This window comes from Prunus mume, linkage group LG3 (assembly GCF_029339155.1).
Source record: "Prunus mume cultivar Tortuosa linkage group LG3, ASM2933915v1, whole genome shotgun sequence".
In the NCBI taxonomy this organism is placed as follows: domain Eukaryota; kingdom Viridiplantae; phylum Streptophyta; class Magnoliopsida; order Rosales; family Rosaceae; genus Prunus; species Prunus mume.
The window spans coordinates 25446600-25467863 of record NC_142700.1 but is presented as its reverse complement, the minus strand read 5'-3'; the positions used below and the strand labels follow the sequence as shown (position 1 = coordinate 25467863).

At 36.5% G+C, this 21264-nt stretch overlaps 1 protein-coding gene and 3 pseudogenes across 1 annotated transcript; 2 read left to right on the top strand and 2 right to left on the bottom strand.

Annotated features, from left to right (window-relative positions):
• Window positions 1–2615: 2615 nt before the first annotated feature.
• On the bottom strand, window positions 2616–3296 carry LOC148919228 (uncharacterized; annotated as a pseudogene).
• Window positions 3297–3390: 94 nt separating this feature from the next.
• On the bottom strand, window positions 3391–4002 carry LOC103327221 (uncharacterized protein At2g29880-like). The gene is made up of 2 exons (XM_008229514.3): window positions 3643–4002; window positions 3391–3540 (listed from the first exon to the last, which is right to left on the bottom strand). The coding sequence occupies exons 1-2, from the start codon at window positions 4000–4002 to the stop codon at window positions 3391–3393; spliced, it is 510 nt and encodes a 169-aa protein (XP_008227736.2).
• Window positions 4003–8779: 4777 nt separating this feature from the next.
• Window positions 8780–13946, top strand: LOC148919227 (uncharacterized; annotated as a pseudogene).
• A 3036-nt stretch (window positions 13947–16982) lies between these two features.
• On the top strand, window positions 16983–21264 carry LOC148919226 (uncharacterized; annotated as a pseudogene).

The following is a 21264-nucleotide window of genomic DNA, read 5'->3' as shown; positions in this document are numbered from 1 at the left end:
AAAGATCTTAGAAATTATGTTCAAATAGGATTTCCTTACTTTTTCGCCAAAATTGTTCTCTTCAACATTGATTCTCTTGTTGTTTTCTTTTTCATAATCAATTTGATTGAATGAATAGAAAAGAGAAGAAAATTAGTTGAGAATTAAGTTCTGAGAACTGAAAAGTCATAAGAGGAATTAATCATGAGCAAGGAGTTGTAGCTTTCTTGTGTTTTTTTTTCTTTCTGTCAAACGATAGGGTTCGTGAGAACTTGAGAAGTCTACTTCTTCTTTTTTTCCTCTATTCTTTTTTTTTTTGAAGAACTTTAAGACATTTTACAATATGGTTAACTTTGTCTTTAAAAGTTTAAAAATAAGGTGAGTGGGAAAATAGGACAAGTGGGTGGAAATAGCAGCACTCTTTCTAAATTGACATGAACCAATTCCGGTGTTTGGATAAAAACACATAGAAATTTAGAAATTCCATGTGGAAAAAAACATAGAATTTGGAGATCATAAATCCCAAGTTTAAATTCTATTTAAAAGTCGTCATTTCTAAAGTCCCAAGAGAGATTGAGTTTTAAAAAAGATAACTTTACAATTAAAGGTTAAATTCCATGTTTTAAATCAGTCACCCAAACAAGAAACTTTACAAATTCTAGATAATGAATTATAAACCATGTACAAAAAGTGAAAAAACTGAAATAATGTTTTCAGCATTTTCAATGGAAAAGCAAAAAACGATTTTGCGTCTCTCACTACAATGGCTCTTCTATTTACCTCCAGCACCCCATTTATCTAAAGCTCTTGTCAATTTCCCACACTAGCTCTTCTAATAAATTTCTAATTTTTATTTTTTTCGGTGAAATTACTGGATCTTCTCATTAGTTAGATACATATGGGTCTTCATTTTTTCTTTTTTCTAGTGAAATTAATGTGTCTTTGTTAGATTAGCTCATCAAATCTTGTTTGGGTGCTCACTGTGTTGTGATGAAGAAGATGATTGGGAGAGGGAGAGAGGTGAGTTCTGCGATAGTGATGCGTGGGTGCAATGGGGTGGGGTGGGATTTGCAGAAAGTTAAAAGAGAAAAAGTTCATTCTCAGTTCATTTTAATTTTTTTAAAAGAAAATTCTTTTTATACATTATTCTTTTTTTCTTTTCCAAAAAAATTACATTCTTTCTGGAGGAGGCATTAATAAAAATAACCTCACTTGTTTTTTCTTGGTATGAAACTCACCATATTGATCACATAATTAACCAATTTTGTTATTGCTATTTTCAAATTATACTACCATACACATTTTCACTATTTTCATTTTGTGAAACTGTTTTCTAATTAAGTTACTAGACGCATTCTCGAATCTTGAAAACAAATTCGTTTTCTCGTTTTCATTTTCAAAAAAATTCTCCGAAAACATTACCAGACGGGCCCTTAATTTCCATCATTTTAAATTCCGTCATATATGAAATCTTTTATACTTTTAAATTTTCTCATCCAAACGCTCTATTAGTGAATCTATTAAATGCTAATGTGGCAAATGTGGATTTCATTTTTTAATGACGTGGACTTACAGTGGACAAATAAATAATAAAAAATAATTTACATGTTAAAAATAATTTTAAATTATATTAAAATCATTAAAAATTAATAAAAATTAATTAAAAAAATCTCTTCTCTCTTCTCCTACCCAGCCTCAACCTCCATACTCAACCCCAGTAATGGGTATATTTTATATTATATATTTAATCTCATTCTTAGTATATTTTGGTTAATATTTTAGAAGAATTTTGATACTTTGAATTATATTTCCAATATAGGACTTTTGAATTCCTCTGGAGCAAAACATAATCAAATAGACGAATTTTGGAGTAATTCTAGTTATAGGGTGTTCGTGAGTCACTTAGCTTGATTTTATCAAAATTTCAAATTTTTCTACCAAGCGGTTATTTTCTGGCAATAAAATAAAAGAGCAGTGCACGGTGCTGAATAGTGACGTTTTGGGCTTTTATTGCATTTTGGAGCTCAAAATGACCTCGGATGGGTTTGTGGACTTCTGGAGAAGTGTTCAAAATGTTTTTATCTTTAAAAAAGCTATCTTGGGCTGGATTTGGAGGAGATTTGAGGCCAAAACGTAGCTGAGCAGATTGTAGGTAGATTCTCGTAATCCAATTTGGATTTTATATCATGTATTATTTTATTTTAACTTAGTTTCCTTGTGGGGATTGGGCAGCTAGGTTTTAGGAGGTATTTAAGGAGGGTGTATTCAATTGAGATTTTAAAAGACTATTTATGGATAAATAAGTCCAGTTGATTTTAAAATACTATTTAAGAATGTAATGACTTATAAGATTTTTTTGAAAGATTTTTTATACTCAGGATTTTTTATGTTTGGATTTTAAAGATTTATATCATAAGAATTTATAAGATTTGAAAGGACCACATGGATTTTTTATTTGTACAATAACCAACCAACTTAGTTGTGGGCACTTGCATCAGCAATAACATAAACGGGATCAAATGGAATGGAACAATAAATAAAAGCAAACATTCAAAGTTACAAGAGTCAATGAAAAAGATAACAAAGAAACACAATTTTAACAAAGAAAAGTAAAATTCAATAAAGTTTTCCCAATCTTTTAATAGCCAATTTGATGTAGCTTCATGTCCTCCTAAGTAGCATTTCTCCACATATCTAAAGCTATGGTAGCTCTCCATGCATTAGCATTTTCTTGTTGCTGCTCTTGGGTTTGAACAATAGGTTCCAAATTCTCTTCTTCATTAACTGGTAATACTGAAGATGAAGAAGATTCGTCCACTGGTTCAATTGGAAATTCATCAGAACGACACTCTTTGCGAAGAAAGTTATGTAGTGCTACACATGCTAACACAAGCTCTGCTTGTGTCTTAAATGGAAATGGAGGCGCTGACTTAAAAATTGTGAACCGTGATTTAAAAATGCCAAATATCCTCTCGATCACATTCCTCAATGACGCATGGCGAAGATTGAACAATTCATTTTCATTTTAAGGGTCATTACCATGACCTGCAAAATCTTGGAGATGATATCACACACCTCGAAATGGAGCTAAAAATTGGAGCCGCTTAGGAAATCCACAATCCACTAGGAAATATTTACCTAATTATATATACAATACATATAAAATTAGTATGCAAAGTTAAAAAATATATATTTATCATTTAAAATAAGTAATTATCTTGGGGCACTTTAAGTCCTTTCCTCCTTGATAAAGCATCATTTAGTAGCTTTGAATCATGAGCTGAACTCTCCCACCCGCTAAGAACGTATATTGCCATCACTGAACTGTAAATGGCTTCATAAAATTCTTCATCTATTTCTTCATCATCTATATCTTCGTCATCAATTTCTTCTTCTTCTATGTCATTACCTTCATATATGTTCGGTTGTGACATTATGCGTATCATCAGCGCCTAATGCAATGGAACCATTCCCAGTAGCAGTTCCACCCCCAACGACAATCTTCAAATCCTCATAATCAACTACACTTTTTTCTCGAAGTTTACTGTGACTTGGGTGGGACTAGCAAAGAACAAATTATTCATTGTTAATATATTGCAAATAACATAATGTACTAAACTAGTAAGCTATTAATATATTTAAAAGATTATGAATTAAGCTCACCTTCAAGTAATCTTTCCATACTTCCTCACTAGCAGTGAACGTCTTTGCAATTGGGTCCCACCCAAAGCCAGAGTTGTTACGCATAAGCATCGACATCTTGTTATATTGCTTCTTAAACCACTTCATTCGGCTCAAATAATGATTATAAGTTTTAGGGAACCTAATTTTCGCATTAAGACAAGGAAGTATCACTCTTTCTACATTTTTCTTGCTAAGTGACCCATTAGCATCACGCAATCCACTATTGATAGCATCCACCAAGAGATGCAACAACTCATTGGTATCGTCCATGGTCCAAGATTCATAGTTCTCTTTCTCTTTGCCCTTTCCTTTGTTATTTCCTTGTTGTGAATCCCCCATTAAATTACTACTACAATATATGTAAGAAATTTATTAGTTATTTCACAAGAATACATATCATACCAAACAAGAAAACCAAAAACAATTGCTTCTAGGTACAACAAATAATAAGCATATTGATTTCAACTAACTGCTTATTTTAAACCAAAAACAATTGCTTCCAGGTGCTATTTTATTATTACAACAAAGATTCATCCAAATCAACAACACCCCATCTCAACCCTCAATCCAACCAAACAAACGTCACAAGCAAAGCTTGGAAAAATAAAAGGGGGAAGAAAGGAAAGAAAACCCAAAGCCAGGCAACAACAAGAAGCATGAATATATTCATATACGAAAATATGGAAGATATCTCAACAGCAACAGAGCCTTTCAAAAACATGTAAAAAGCAAAGTACCCATTACAAAATAAGGTCACATGGTTATAGAAAATGATGTCAGCATGGTTATAGAAATTGAAAAAGAATTACTATATCAATAGATGTCAGCATAGTTATAGAAAACGAATACAAATTTTTTTTACCAACAAAGAAAACATAGCATGGCATATATTTGATACATACAATAAACCCAAAAAGACATAGCACGAGAAGGAAGCAATACCTTATTCACGAAGAGCTATTTATCTTCACGAAGAACTGTTCATCTTCTCTCGCAGAGAGAAAAAAATCTCACGTGAAAAGTCTGACGGGTTATGGTGAGATTTTTTTTAGGGTTTGGTATTTATACCTCCAACTAAAAAGTCACACAAATTCCTTCTTTAAAAAAAATCCTTCGAAATTAGCAAGTTTTTGAATACCAAAAGATTTTTTGTTACTTGTTTAAAGTCTTGATTGAATACCACTAGATTTGGACACCCTCCTTAAAAAATCCTAATAGTCCTTATTGAATACCACAAGACTTGTTTAGATTATTTAAAAGTCTTAATTGAATACCATAAGACTTATTTATCCCAAAATAGTCTTTTAAAATCCTAATTGAATACACCCCCCTAAGTTGGTTTTCACAGCAATTTTGGGACTTCTTTTTCACTTTTGAATGTGACATTGTGGAGAGCAATTGCTAGGGTTTTGGGTTTTTGCGACTTTAAGGTGTTTTCATTCTTTTCCTTCTTAATTATATTTTCTTGGATTTCAATTATGAATATGCGTAACTAATTTTCTTTTGCTAGTGTGAAGCCTTGAACCTTAGCATGAATATGTGATTTTTATTTAATTGCTTATGATTGAGTGCATGCATACTTTGAATTGTTAATCACTGTTTTAAACTATCTAATTATCTTAATGCCTGATCACCATTAGGATCTTCAGAAAAGTAATTGGATGCAATTTTGGTCGGAAGGTTCCCTAAAATTGACGCTGGCTTCTTGTGATTAATAATTGTAATTTCACTTAAGATGAACACCACGTCTTAAGGGTTGCATGGTTTTTCAAAGGGTTTTCATAGAATTTAATGAATCTTTCATGTTCAGATTTGATCCGAACGTCCAGACGAGTTGCATGTTGGATATACGTTCTATGTTGGAGGTTCCAAGTAGAGTATAAATTAGGAAAACCTAACCTCCAAAGTGGCATGTGCAAATCATAAGTAATTAGTAAAAATTCATAGGATTGTTAGGTGATGGTGAAACCCTAGTGCTTTTATAAATTGGTATTTGAAACTTTTTCCTTCAATAGTAGTTGTTTTTGTTTAAAATTTGTTTTTAGTGTCAACCAATTTCACAAACATCTTTCTGAACCTTTAATTTTAGGTAGTTAATTGGAAATTGTTTTTACATAAATTGCTAAATAGTCCTTGAGGAGAATGACCTTGCATGAGCATCTATACTACAATAGCCTTGTATTCTTGCAAGTATTTTATGTGATTTTAACTCTATTTGCACAGGTACTAAAAATCTTATCACCTAGCTCTCAGCCACCTCTCTCCCATCGCCCACCCCAAACCCTACTCTCTTTCTCTCTCCTTCTCCCTCCCAACCCACCCCAACTTCTCCAGGATAGGCCCAGCCACAACCTTTGATCGCTCCGTCCCTACAAATTCTAGCTCCCAAGAAGCGAGTTGTGTTGGGTGAGATCTCCAACTCAACAAATAACATCGTTTCCACTCTGAACTTGGCTCTGAAGAAACCAAGAGTAGCTTGAAGAAGAAGAAGACAACGATAAAGAGGGAAGAGGAGGCCCTCAAGACCAAAATCATTGTGAGATCCGTTGATCCACGCAAGTCTGATCATTTGCCTTCTATATATTGCTATCCACGCAAGTATGAATTATCCTATAGAGATTTGAAATTCGATGTTTGGATTGGTGAATCTTGATTTGCATTTCTGTTGAGCTTTTGGGGATTTTTTGTTAGTTGGTTCTGGAGTTATGGAATGGGTTCTGGACTGATGAAAATTATACTGCTTTTAATGACGCCAAAGAGGATCTGAACCATACTCTTCTCATGGAAGAGACCTTTCTTTTGGCATGGAAATGTGGGGTAGGTTCTCATTCCACCTCACGAGATCTCAGCCTGTAGTACAATCTGTTCTTTTTAGAGTCTTAATTTCTAGGCCAATTATAATGATTGCGTTATTGATAATGGCTAGCGGCTGGGCCTATGCTGGAGAAGTTGGGGTGGGGTGGGTTGGGAGGGAGAAGGAGAGAGAAAGAGATTTGGGTTTTGGGGGTGGGGGTGGGCCACGGGAGAGGGGTGGCTGAGAGGTGGGATTGAGTCAGGAGGGAGAGAGGGTTGGCTAGGTAGGAGAAGAGAGGGGAGATTTTTTTATTTTATTTTTTATTTAGTGATTTTAATATGATTTAAAAATTATTTTTAACGTGTACATAATTTTTTATTATTTATTTGTCCATATATAAGTCCACGTCATTAAAAAAATGGAACCCACATATGCCACATCAGCATTTAATAGATTCACTAACGGTTTAGCTAACAGAGGGGGTAATTTGTAGGTTTTCCGGGAGTTTGAGCATGTACTCGTAAATGTCTCTAAAATTGGGTATGAACTTGAAAATAACCTATAGTTTGGGGGTTTATGTAGTTTGTCCTTAATAATATTTCTTCAACTCAATTCTTGTTGTATCAACTGTTTCTTAACGTTTAATCACCAACTAAAAGGTATAGGTTCCGCAGGGGCTATTATTGGGCAAAAATTTAGTGGTACATTGATGGTGTAGGTGTAGTCATTTATCCGAGGGCTGAAATTGGATTTTAAAAATTAAGGGCTAAGATTGAATGACCTAATAACTTGTTTAGCCATTTCTTATTGAACATCATGTGAGTCACATATGACTGTGAGAAAGGAAAAGAGATCCAGACTCACGCGATGGAGGTTGTCCACAAGAAAACCTAAGGCGCTTGCGACCATCTATCTCATCCAATCCTCAACGAGGTCCTCCAACACCTCTCTCTACTTGCCCAAAACCCATCTGCATAAAGATACAATTCATAGGCAAAACCTTACTCAATTAGGCTATACATTCTCAATGAGGCTTCCATTTCATCTAATGCTCACCGAATTGAGAGGTATTTAGTTTAATTTGTTTGAAGTGTCAACCGCTACTTCAACAACATCAATCGATGAAGCTGATACAAAACTTCAATCTCACACATTGAAGGGTGGCATCGGCCTAACCTAAGATCGCGTACTTCTCTATGTTTATATGAGCTTTGAAGCCCATTTCCAACGGGTACTACATCAAATCGATCTACAATACTCAGTCTCGAACACAAGAAACAAGAAAGGATGGATGCTAGAGGAGTTTGACTGTTGACGACATTAGTGGGAATGGATATGTAATAGTAGCTATGAGTTCCGAGTTGACAAAAAAAATAGCGTCGTCATAAAGATATCTAAGATTTACAACCTCCTTGGCTTTGAACGACGACATTGCTTCCTCATTTGAGTTGTTGGTGAAACGAAGTTGATGAAGGAGGAGTTGAACATTTGGAAGCATCAAGTAAGAGTTCAAATGACCCTCTTTTTCTAGTTTAGGAGTTGAATGTATTTTGGGTCATGAGTTCATGCAATTGCATGTTTTTGGTTGCCAAATAGTTATACCGGTGTGCAATTATTATCGTGACTATGTGCAATTTCATGTTGAGATTATTCATTTGTCTGAATTGAAGAGAAAGTATGTTAGCACTTAAGTTATAATGTAATTTTAGTTTGAATTTAAGTTTCTTATGCATAGAGAGGTCTGTAAGATGGGCAGAGGCGTAAAGACATCAAAGGGTGGTTGTAGTGATTCGAAGTATCTGGGTGGTTGGGAAAGGTCGAGTCACGAGGCACCAACAACAAAGAGTGGGCATATGTCTACCGAACATCGAGGTAGTCAAAGTAGTGATTATAACGGTGTTGAGATTAATGTACCGAGGAGAGAAGATATTATAGGGAAAGAGTTTAAAAAGATAGAATTAGCAGAAGAATATTATGTGAGTTATGTAAAGGCCATTGGATTTAGCATGAGAAAATGATATATTGGTTCATAACACGAAATGGAAAGTAAGTAAGAGATAGTGGTGTTATTCTAAAGAAGGCTTGAGAAATGAAAAGTTTAATGAGGTATCGGATAGGATTCGGCTACCGAAACCAATTATAAGAGAGAATTGTCTGACCATTTTTTTGGTAAGTTATGAGAAGGCATGAACTAGTTACTCTACTTCAATAGCCATATTTCTTATGTAACTATATTGTTCAAAATTCCGATTTAGCACAAGCAGTGGGAATGCGAAGAGCATTGGTCAGAACATGTCATACATATGAGTATATGGTCGACTAATGTGGCGGTATTTAAATGTTGGTTTTCAAATCAGAGTTCTGTACAATAAATTGGATGCATCATGTAGGGAAATCTTGCTTGACGGTGACATAGAAACTGCACTTTCTTACTTGAAAGTGAAAGGAGCAATCGATCCTGAATTTTTTTGTAAGTTTAGTGTTGACGAGGAAAATAGGCTTGTTAATTTGTTTTGGAGAGACTCCACTTTACTTTTGGATTACATTGCCTACATAGACGTCCTCATATTCCACAACACGTACAAAACAAATATGTATGACAAGCCCTAGTATTGTTTATTGGTTCAAACAACCACGATTCCACTGTAATGTTTTCTTGCCCATTATTACTTAACGAGACATTTAAAACTTACAAGTGGGTATTGGAGACATTCATGGCGTCTATGAAAGATAAGAAGCCAATATCAATATTGATGAATGGTGACGAGGCAATTGATTGTGCTCATGACATGTGTCAAGGAATGCACAGAATAACTTGAAGGATGATGAACTGTTAAGAGAATTTCAAGCATCTATTTGGGAACCATTTGCATTGGACGAGTTTGAGAAGAAATATGAGGTTTTGAGAGAAAGAGCTAGTACTCCAACACAGAGTGAATGGTTGGAAATTATGTATGCAAAAAAGACTCATGGGCTGAATCATGTCTTAGAGGAAAGTTTTTCAGTGGTATGTGCACCACTCAAAGCATGGAGTCTATGAACAAGTTCGTGAAATATTACTTGAGAAAAGGCGTTAAGTTGTTTGAATGCATTCCAACAATTGATAGGGTCATGTTACATCTTAGGAATACCACGACGAATGATGGTTTCAATGCAAAGTACTCAACACTAGTCCTTAAAACCACATTGACAAAACTTGAGTAACAAGCTTCTCATATTTACACACATAGGTACTTTGTATTGGTACGTCAAGAGATCGAAGCTTGTTCAGCACTCACCCATGATAAGGTGATGTATAATTTTGGAGGTCGTGTATACATATTGTCAAAATATGGTTAACCGCATAATAATTGAACTTGTGTATACCACAATGGGAAAAATATGTTGAAAGAGTGTGGATGCAAGAAATATGAAAGTGAAGGGATCCCGTGTTGCCACCTATTTTATGTAATGAAGTGCGAGCACCGTACTTAAATTCATTCATCGCTCATAATGAAAAGATGGATAAAGAGTGCCCAAAGTGATGCTTCCGGCAAATTCATGGGCGAAGGCACTAGCAAGGAAGTTGTAGAAATGGCGAGGTACGAAAGTTTAAGGTGCTATGTCAAACAAAGTTTGTTTTTATGCATCGAAGAGTATATATGGTTATGCCATGTTGATGAATGAGTTTAGTAGATGGGAGGGAATATGTGAAGGCTTACGACAAAAAGAAGAAGATACAAGTCTTATATTGGGAAATGTTGGGCAATGTTGTAAAAGATCCAAATATCGTTAGGACAGAAAGCACTCAAACAACCTATGGTGGAACGCGTCGACAATGTCATTTGTGTCTCGGATATGGACTACAAAGCGTAATTGTTCTTAAAGGAACTTTTGTTTGAGGTAGAAATGCAATTGTGAATATACCTTCAAGTAGTCAAAGCTATCAGTTTAGTAACCAAAATAGGCCGTCGCGAGACATTAACTACAGTTATGCTAGTGAAACAATTTCTCAATCCAGAGCTGCTATGTGGTTGATTTGTAAAGTTTTGATAGTTTTTCTACTGGTTCAACCCAAAACAATTGATGAACCTATTTCCTTATCTACTGGTTCAACCCAAAACAATTGTACTTTTGAAACTTGGTTAACATGTAACAATCAACATGAAATGTAGATTTAGTGATGGACAAAATGCTTTCATATATAGTTTATTTCTTGTGTGTACTTTGATATATTATTGTGTTATGTATCTATTGTTGGGAATGAGTCTTATGACTTCTATGTGGTGCTTCAATGGAAATTTAACATTGGTGGCGGTCATCATTTGCATCAAAAACATGCAATTGCACGTAGGTGGTCATCGTTTGGGTTTACATATTTCAATTTGCACACAAGCAGTCAGCGTTTGCATTGCAAACATGCAATTGCACTAAGTACCATACAATGCAAGAGTGTCTACATGCAAACGAAAATAAGACAAATTGTTTCATATTTTATTTTACTCACATAATTGGACATTTCTTACTATAAATCACAAGGGGCAATTATCCAAAATACATAGTATCACAAACGGTAAGGGGCAATTATTTGAAAATATTAGCAACATTAAGGAGCAGTTATTTAAAATAAATAGTATTAGAAATTGTCATTTACTGCGAATAACATTCCAAAATATCCCCAATTTCGTAAACCATAATTTGGTTAACCTCAATTTTTAATCATAGTCATAGGATCATAATTAAGTGGTTACCTGCTTTCTTCTCTTCGCGTTATACATTAATTAACTTCGTATTTATGCTCCGTGCAGTTTGCCTATAGGCAATTAGCGTTTTCATTGTAAACATGCAATTGCACGATGATGATGCAATGCAAGAGTGGCTATGCGCAAATGAAAATAAGACAAATGGTTCATATTTTATTTTACTCACATAATTGGACATATTTTTTACTATAAATCACAATGGGCAATTATCCGAAATACGTAGTATCACAAACGGTAAGGGGCAATTATCCAAAATGCATAGTATCACAAACAGTAAGGGGCAACTATCTGAAAATATTAGAAACGGTAAGGAACAATTATGTGAAATACATAGTATAAGAAATTGTTATGTAATGAAAAATAACATTCCAAAATATCTCCAATTTTGTAAACCATAATTTGGTTAACCCTAATTTTTTAATCATAGTCATAGTGTCATAATTAAGTGGTTACTTACTTTTCTTTCTCTTCGTGCTATACATTCATTAGCTTCGTATTTATGCTCTGTGGAGTTTGCCCACAGGCGATCAGCATTTGCATTGCAAACATGCAATTGCACGACGGTGATGCAATGAAAGAGTGCCTGGATGCAAATGAATATACGGAAAACTGGTTTTTTTTTCTTTCTTAAATTGCAAAGTTGGACAAATTTCTAAAAAAGACATTATAAATCACAAGGGGGTATTATCCGAAATACAGAGTCTCAAAAATGGTAAGGGGCATTAACCCTAAATTCCTGAATAGCAATAATTAAGGGGTTAATCGGTTTTCTTTCTCTTCGGGCTAGGTGAAACAACAAATTTATTACCTTTGCGTTTATGCTCTGTGGAGTTTGGTTCCTCATCCTCATTAGCCTTATCTGCGTCCTCATTCTCATCCTCACCCACATCCTCTTCGATCCAATCTTCCTCTTCTTGTTCCTCTTCGTCTTCCTCTTCTTCTTCCTTTTCATATTCTTGTTCTACCACAATTTTAGTCTTTCCCTTTCGAAGTAGGTCATATTTCATTTTTTAGCGAAACTCTTAAATAAAGTGAAACATTCACATATATAAATAACCAATTTCATTAAATTTTCTTTTGCAAACATGCAATCATGGTTTGCATTGCAGACATAGAATTGAATGACGGTAATGCAATTCATCAAACGGTTATTAGCTAATTTTAATAAACAATATCCAATTATTTATCAACCTTAGGTACTATACCAAATAAAAGAGGTATTTTACTTTGGGAACGCACGTTCGTGGAGTAAAGTTCATCGTTCCTCAGGTAAGTGAACCAATTAACTTGCTTTACCAAACAAACAGAGTATTTTACCACGAGAACAAGAAGGTTGCGTTCGTTGAATAAAGTTTGTCGTTCCTCAGGTAAGTAAACCAACTAACTTCACCAAACAAACGATGGTAATTATTTGGGGATTGTCATAGTATCATTCCGAAGGTAAAAAAAGACGTTCCTTAGGTACTTTAACAAACAAATGGGCCAGGAACACAGTGGGTGCGTTCGTGGAGTAAAGTTCGTCCTTCTCCAGGTAAGTAGACCAACTAACTTGTTTCACCAAACAAACGAGGTATTTTACATTTTCTTCTTCCTCTTCATGTTCTTGTTCTACCACAATTTTAGTCTTTCCCTTTAGAAATACGTCATGTTTCATTTTTTTAGCGAAACTCCTAAATAGAGTGAAACATTCACATATATAAATAACCAATTTCATTGAAATTTCTTTTACAAACATGTAGTCATGGTTTGCATTGCAGACATCCAATTGAATGACAATGATGCAATTCATCGAACAATTATTAGCTAATTTTAATAAATAATATACTATTATAAAACTAAAGAGATTGTGGAGAGAATTTAGATGCAGGAAAATATAGGATCAATTCCTATATCTCAATCTTATTCAATCCATCTTACAGAAGAATGGTGAACCCTTTTATAGGCAAAGCCCCTTCCAACATGTGGGCTCCACTTATTAGCTTTACAACATATACAATTATTTACCAACCTTAGGTACTTTACCAAACATGTGGATACACTTAGCAACATATTTATACACAAATTAAAGGAAAAGGTAGATCTGTTGAATTTCAAATTAACCACAGAAATTTGTGAGGTTCTCGAGATGCTTTTGAAAAAGTAGCTCCATGAAATCCGCAAAGCAAGATCAGCTATGACCAAAATAGTCCTTGAAACCCTTAAAGTGTCTACAAATGTTAATGGAGGCCACGTAAAGTTTTGGAATCTGGAAAAAAAAAAAGAAAAGAATATGGGGATCCTGGAAACGGTGCCACATTTCCGTCTGTAGATATTGCCTTTAGATTAATTGTGTTTCAACTCAACTTCCTTTCATTTTCTGAAAATTCAGCTTTTCTAAGACTTTCCTCGAAACCCTTTTAAAATGGCTTCATCTTCTTCTCCTCCAAAGCATATCAATTTAAATGTTGCTCCCAAAACAACCCGTGACACCAAAGTCTGTTGTCCATCCTTTGTATCCTAAAATCGTAATCTCATGGTTAATGATGAATGATACGACTGCTGTCATAGTAGTTAGGAATTTCCTTACTCATATGGATGAAATACTGTTAACAGGAAGGTTTGACGAAGAGGCTATTGATGACTCAATGGCTTTTAACATTCAGAGTGCTGCTTCTGTTTTTAACATGGCTGATCGTTTACATGCCAGAGCAAATGAGATTCAGGAGTTGAACACTGAAAATTCTTCTCTTCGGAGAATATTTTCATGAGTCTCAGCAAGAGGTTGAAAAACTTAAAGAGGAAAATAAGGCCTTGTTGAAACTGGTGAGTTCATACTCCATTGGATACGCAGACAAAGCTTAACGTGCTACAAATTTCTAATGAAAAAGATTCTAGGAGAAAACGAGAGGCTCATGACTAAGCTTAAGAGGCGACGTCCTCTTCCTTAAGAGGCTTCCAGAACATAATAGAATTTTATAGATTTTACAGAGCCTGCTCTTTCCTTGCAGGTGAAAAGAATCTATCTGTTGTATGCTCCTTTCCTGTTATAATAATTGGATAAATTCTTAAACTTGCACCTGTGGGTTTTATGTCTTTTCAAAATGACAGTTTGGAACCTTGTGCCTTATAGGTTCAAATAACTACATCAAATCTCTCAAATTACATATTTCAATGCATGTTAGTCCGGAACTTCTGGGCCGGGCTAAAACACAAATGGGTATTCTGATATTATCCTTTGAGGTATATCCTGATATTATCTATTTCACGGTGTATTCTTAACAACTAGAATTTACAAGATATATTTCTTCCTTGAGGTGTCGATTGTAGACAGAATCACACTTTATTAATTTTCTTATGCCAAAAAAAATATGTGGTGTACCACATTTGCAATAATACCTTAAAGGTTGTCCATTTAACTGTTGGAACTTTAGGTTCTCAATATTGTCAGATTTTGAACTTCAGGCTAAAATCGCATATTTTTATGGTATGGACATTTTTATAATTTCCCGTATATATTTCGGAACTTCAGGCCCTTACATAATTGTCCATGTTTTAAGGAGCTTCTGGCTTCTCATTTAATTGCTCATCCATGAGTTTAAGAAACTATAAGTTCCCTTTTGTATAGTGACAGTTTATCCAAAATAGTTAATGTTTATGTATATGTCACTATTCATGTCTATGGTACTATTCATCAGGTCATGAATACTTGTCTATTCATGCGTACAGTACATTTACTATTCATGTGTACGGCACTATTGACTAATATGGTACTGTTACATTATTAAGGAACTCCAGGTCCTTATTTACATGTCAAGGATCAAGGATTTTCAGGTCCGATCTCTTGTTTACAAATATAGTACTGGAGAGATTGTCAGCTCTCATATCGTTATCATCACCAAGGATCTTCAGGCCTGATGTAGTTGTATGATGAAGATTAAGGAACTTTTGGTTATGATCTCTGTATGCTGTAAAACTCGTCATACTGCACAATTAATTCATAAAATAAATTGCTGGTATGGACGATAATCCCGCACCATACTTTAAATAAATGTAAATGTGAGGTAAAATAAATTCATAAATTAAATTGCTTCATATATGGATGTTAAACCCGCACCATACTTTAAATAATAAAGTAAATATGCGATAAAGTAAACGTGCTGGTATGGACACTAATTCTACTCCATACTTTTAAATAAAAAAATAAAGGTTGTTGTGTGGACAATAAATCTACGCCACACATTTAAATAAATACTGCCGTATAAGTAATAAACTTACACCATATTGTAAATAAAATAACTGTGGGGATAAAACCACCACTAAATATATATATATATATATATATATATATATATATATACATACATACATTATATAAGTAATTGTTAATGTATATAATATGTCATAATATATATATATATACTTTATATAATATATAACATATTATATTACCACTATTTCAATATAATAAAGCAATCATATATTAAAAGTGAATCATGGCGGACAATGATATTGAAGTGACTATTGTGCATATGCCCATGCCTTCAATCTTGTTGCTTTCTCACTTGCCATTAGTCAGCATATATAGAAAGTGGTATTGAATGGTGCAAAGTATTAATAAAATAAATGCAGAAGATAAAAAGACAAAGAGCTTATCATGTTTTGGTGGGTTTGATCTTTCTACTTACATAATTCTCTGCTTCAGTCTCCATCCCTGGTAAGTTTCTTTCGAGGACTATATCCTCTGCTAGTGGCCAAAGCAAATGCCCAGGACCTTCTTCTTCATGTCATCCAATTTCTTCAGGAGGGCCAAGAGCCTGCAGATCCAAGCATCATTGCCATGGGCATCTCTGTTGCTTTGTCTACTGAGTCAACTCGGCCGAGCTATCTCACCCATTTCTTCATAGTCGAGTTCACACCAGAGTCTTGGCACCCAATTCATTGATGAAAAGACGAAGCTTGCCGATGAACTTGAACCGAAGCTATATGCAAGGCATGGGCTTTAGCTCTCACCGGCGGTGAATATGAGTTTTTATTGGGTTCTTGTTAGCTTCTATGGTTTGATAATTTTTGGGTTGCAAAGCTCGGAGGCTATGGAGGCAAGCACTCCAAAGGAAGCAAGAGTCATCTCAAGGTAAAATCATAGTTTCATGGCACAATTTTCTTGTTTGTTTTTCGCATGCCCTCGAAAATTTAGAGTAGGTGCAAATTCTCCCAATTTATGTCCTACCATATGATCCGTTATATAAATAGGCAAATGCTCCTTTCCATTATGGATAGCAATAGTATGCCCGATCATTGTAGGTATAATGGTAGACGCTCGGGACCAGGTTACTATTATTTCTTTTTCTCAAGACTTCAGGTTTTGATCAACCTGAAGGGTTCCTAGCTATGATGATTTCTATCATCATAAAAAGGTCAGGAATCTTTCTAAGGGATGGCTCTGCTCAAGTATTTTCGAGGATATGATCTGCACCCAGTTTTTGATCAGTCCATAGAGATTCTAGGCTATGATGATTTCAATCATCATAAACAAAGTTAGGAATCTATCCCAGGCTTGGCTCCGCTCAAATAATTCCAGCAATGTTTTCAAAACATCTAGTCTATAACCAACAGGGAAGATTGTCTTCCATGATAGTTGGTATCAGAAAGTTATCTCATGACAGTCGATATCAGAGCGTAAAGCTAGAATAATTCTAAGAAGCATGTCGAAGAGTGAATCCAATGTGGAGGTTGATATGTCCAAGGTCAACTTGGATCGTAGGGGCAAATCAAGGAAGGACTGATCCAAAGATGTAGTAGCAAAGATGGAGAAACGACTTCCAAAGATGGAGAATGCTGTGGTCGAGTTCGATCATCGACTCGAAGAGGATGTCCTTACGAAGGAAGGATTTGAAACTGTGGTGGAAGAGCTTCAAGGCCAATTTCAGGGAGCCCTCAACTCCTTGCTGGACACAATCAAGTTGGATGTTCAAACCAAACTAGATCATTTCATAGCGGAGTTTACTACACTTCATTATGAAGTGAAGGATGTGAAAGGAGATTGGGCCTTGTGCAAAGAAGCTGTCTTGAACAAGACCCAGACTCCGAAGGAACCCAAGGTGTTAGATACTTTCAAGCCCAAATCTTTTAATGGGAAGAGGGAGGCGAATGAGCTGGATATGTTCCTATGGAATATCGAAAGGTATTTCAAGTATCTCAAGATGGACGATAATAAGTCCAAAATCACTACATCAACGTTATTTCTTACTGACAATGCTCTCATGTAGTGGCGTTGTCGATTCATGGAGATCGATCAAGGTATATTTACATTTGAGATTTGGGATGCATTTAAGAAGGATATTATATTGCATTTCTATCCAAAGAATGCCAAGTATGAGGTGAAGGAGAAGCTAAGATGTCACCACATTCACCAACCTATTGTTCGAGGTGCCTAGCATGACAGATGAAGACAAACTCATGTACTTCATGAGTGGCCCATAAAATTGGGCCAAGCTGGAGTTACAAAGGAGATACGTCCAAACCTTGTTAGAGGCAATTGCTGTAGCTGAGTCTCTTGTCAAGTTCAAGAAGAATGATCAAAGAGACTCCAAATTCAAAGGAAAGAAAGCTAACAGTGGATCCGATAAGGGAGACAATAAGCCAAAAGAGAGTGGCAAGTTAGGCGACAAGTCCGATAGTCACAAATTATCTGTGAAGAAGAATGACAAGGTGACTAGGGGAATGACAAATTAAAGCTAGGCTGCTACTTGTACGATGGACCGCACATGATGCGGGATTATCCGCAAAAGAAAGCTTTGAATGTTATGAACCAAGAGAAGGAAGAGGAGGCCTAAAGGGAAGTGGGAATGAGGGCCATTCACCACTTCAATGCCCTACAAGCCAAAGTCTCTCAACCACAAGTTCAAATTAAAGGAGTGATGTTCGTCGACACCATGGTGGATGACAAGACAACTCGTTGTCTAGTGGATATGGGTGCCTAACACAACTTCATGTCAATGCAGGAAGCAAAGAGACTTGGGTGTCGGGTCTCAAAGGAAGCAGACAGTATGAAGACGGTGAATTCAACTACCAAACTAATTGATGGAGTAGCTCGTGGTGTGAAGCTTCACATTGCTACTTGGAAGGGAGTGGATGACTTCTTCGTGATCTCAATGGATGATTATGATGTCCATGGACAAGATAAAGGTATTTCCTATTCCATTTTATAATGCTATGTGTATAGCACAAGGTGGAGCAATGTCATGCATGGTGCCAGTGGTGAGGCAACAAGGCGAGTCAAAGCTTTTTTCAGCCATGCAACATTCCAAGTCTTGGAAGAATGGTGAACCAACATTCCTTGCAACGATAAAGGTTGATATAGTTGAGAAGGAAGTCCAACCAGTCCCAAGAGCTGTGGAGGCAGTCCTTAAGGAGTTTGTATATGTCATGCCCAAGGAGCTGACCAACACCTTACCACTTAGGAGAGAGGTGGATCATGCCATTGAGTTGGAACTGGGTGCCAAACCCTCTACCAAAGCACCATATTGGATGACCCTTCCCAAGTTAGAGGAATTGAGGAAGCAATTGAAGCAGTTGTTGGACGTTGGGTACATCCAACTGTCCAAAGCCCCTTATGGTGCCCTAGTCATTGTCCAAAAAAAGAGGGAAGGAACACTGAGGTTGTGCATTGACTACCAGGCACTAAACAAGGTAACCATAAAAAACAAGTATCCAATCCCTTTGATTGCAGATTTGTTTGATCAATTGGGAGGAACGAGGTACTTCACCAAGCTAGACCTACACTCAAGATACTATCAAGTAAAGATTGCACCCAGAGACGAACCGAAGACTGCATGTGTAACAAGATATGGGTCTTATGAGTCTTTGTCATGCCATTCGACCTCACTAACGCCCCTGCAACCTTTTGCTCTTGGACAAATTTGTTGTGATTTACATTGATGATATTGTGGTGTATAACAATTCCTTAGAGAAGCACCTCGAGTATTTGCAGAGGGTGTTCCAAGTTCTTAGAGAAAACAAGCTATATGTGAAGAAGAAGAAGTGCTCTTTTGTCCAAGAAGAGGTTGAGTTTCTTGGTCACAAGATATAGGATAGACAATTGCTCATAGGGAAGGGTAAAGTGCGAGCCATTCAAGAATAGGAACCACCAACCAAGGTACCTGAGTTGCGGTCTTTCCTTGGATTGGTCAACTATTATCACAAGTTCATCAAGGGATATTCAGCTATTGTCGCCCCTTTGACGGATTTACTAAAGAAGAACAAGACGTGGCAGTGGATGCCACTATGCCAACATGCCTTCGACGAGTTAAAGAGGTCACTTATGGAGGAACCAGTGCTGAGACTTCCTGATCTTAGCAAACCTTTTGAGGTACACACTAATGCATCATATTTTACTATTGGTGGTGTACTCATGCAGGATAGACACCCATTGGTTTTCGAGAGCCGAAAGCTCAATGACACCGAACGAAGGTATACTATTCAGGAGAAGGAGATGATAGTTGTAGTGCACTGCTTGCGAACTTGGAGGCACTACCTACTTGGTTCTCTGTTCGTGGTCAAGACTGACAATGTTACCACAAGCTACTTTTAGTCCCAACATAAGTTGTCACCCAAACAAGCTACGTGGCAAGACTCCTTGGCGGAGTTCGGGTACAATTGAGTACAAGCAAGGGAAGATGAATGTTGTTGCTAATGCCTTAAGTTGGAAGGTCGAGCTAGCGGTAGTAGTGTGACCCTAAGTTATCTCTTGCAAAGAATACGAGATGGCTTGTTACATGATCCCCTAACCAAGAGTCTGCAATAGCTTGTCAAAAATGGGAAGACAAGATGATTTTGGCTCAATGATGGTGTTCTCTATACAACAGGGACCCGAATTTATGTTCCAAGGTGGGACAATATGAGGCGAAAACTACTGAAGGAGTGTTACGACTTGAAGTGGCTAGGACATCCAGTCATTCACCGAACTTTGGCATTGATGAGTGATTCTTACTACTGGCCACAGATGCGGGAAGATGTAAACTCGTTCATGCGGACTTGCCTTGTATACCAACAAAACAAGACAATGTAGAAGTAGCCAGGTGAGTTGTTAGAGCCATTTCTTGTTCCAACTAGACCATGGGAGAGTTTGTCCATGGACTTCATCATGAGTCTACCAAAGTCGGAAGGGTGGCTCAATTTTGGTGGTGGTCGACAGGTTAACCAAGTATGCTACCTTCATCTCTGCATCGACGGATTACAACGCGGAGGAAGCTGCACGTTTGTTTTTGAAGCATGTGGTGAAGTATTGGGGGATTCCGAAGAGTATTATCAGTGATCGTAACATTTGCTTCGTTGGCAAACTCTAGACAGAGCTCTTTAGGCTACTTGGTCATAGCTGAACTTCTCTACCAGCTTTCACCCACAAACAAGCGGTCAGACGAAATGGGTGAATGCATTGTTGGAGTTATAGTTGCGGCACTATGTGAGTGCCAACCAACGAGATTGGGCAAAGTTTATGGATGTTGCTCAATTCTTATATAACTTGCAATGATCGGAGTCTGCAAGGTCAAGTCCTTTTGAGTTGGCAACAAGACAACAACCTTTAACACCAAACACAGTGGTGTCAGGCTACATAAGGAGTAGCCTCGCTGCATACAAGACTGCTAAGGACTGGCAGGTGACTAATAAGTTAGCTTGGGATCAGTTGGAGAAGGCAACTCGGAAGATGAAGAAATGGGTGGACAAACATCGACGAGATGTTGCATTCTAACCAGGTGACCTGGTCTTTGTGAAGTTCAACCCCTCTTAACACAAGTCTACTAGAAAGGTACACAAGGAGTTGCTGAGGAGATATGAGGGTCCATTTCTGTCCTCCAAAGAGTGGGAAGAGCTGCTTACCGTATGGAACTACCACCCCAATTGAAGATTCATCTGGTGTTCCACGTGATCAATCTTAAGCCCTACCATGCTGACCCCATATATATATATACTAAAATGTTTTATAAATCTACAGTTTGTCTTATATTTGGAGTTACAACTTTGTGTACAGATCCTAAAATTCATACTTTCACTCCCTGTTATAAGGGGAGAAGCAACTCCTGTCAATAA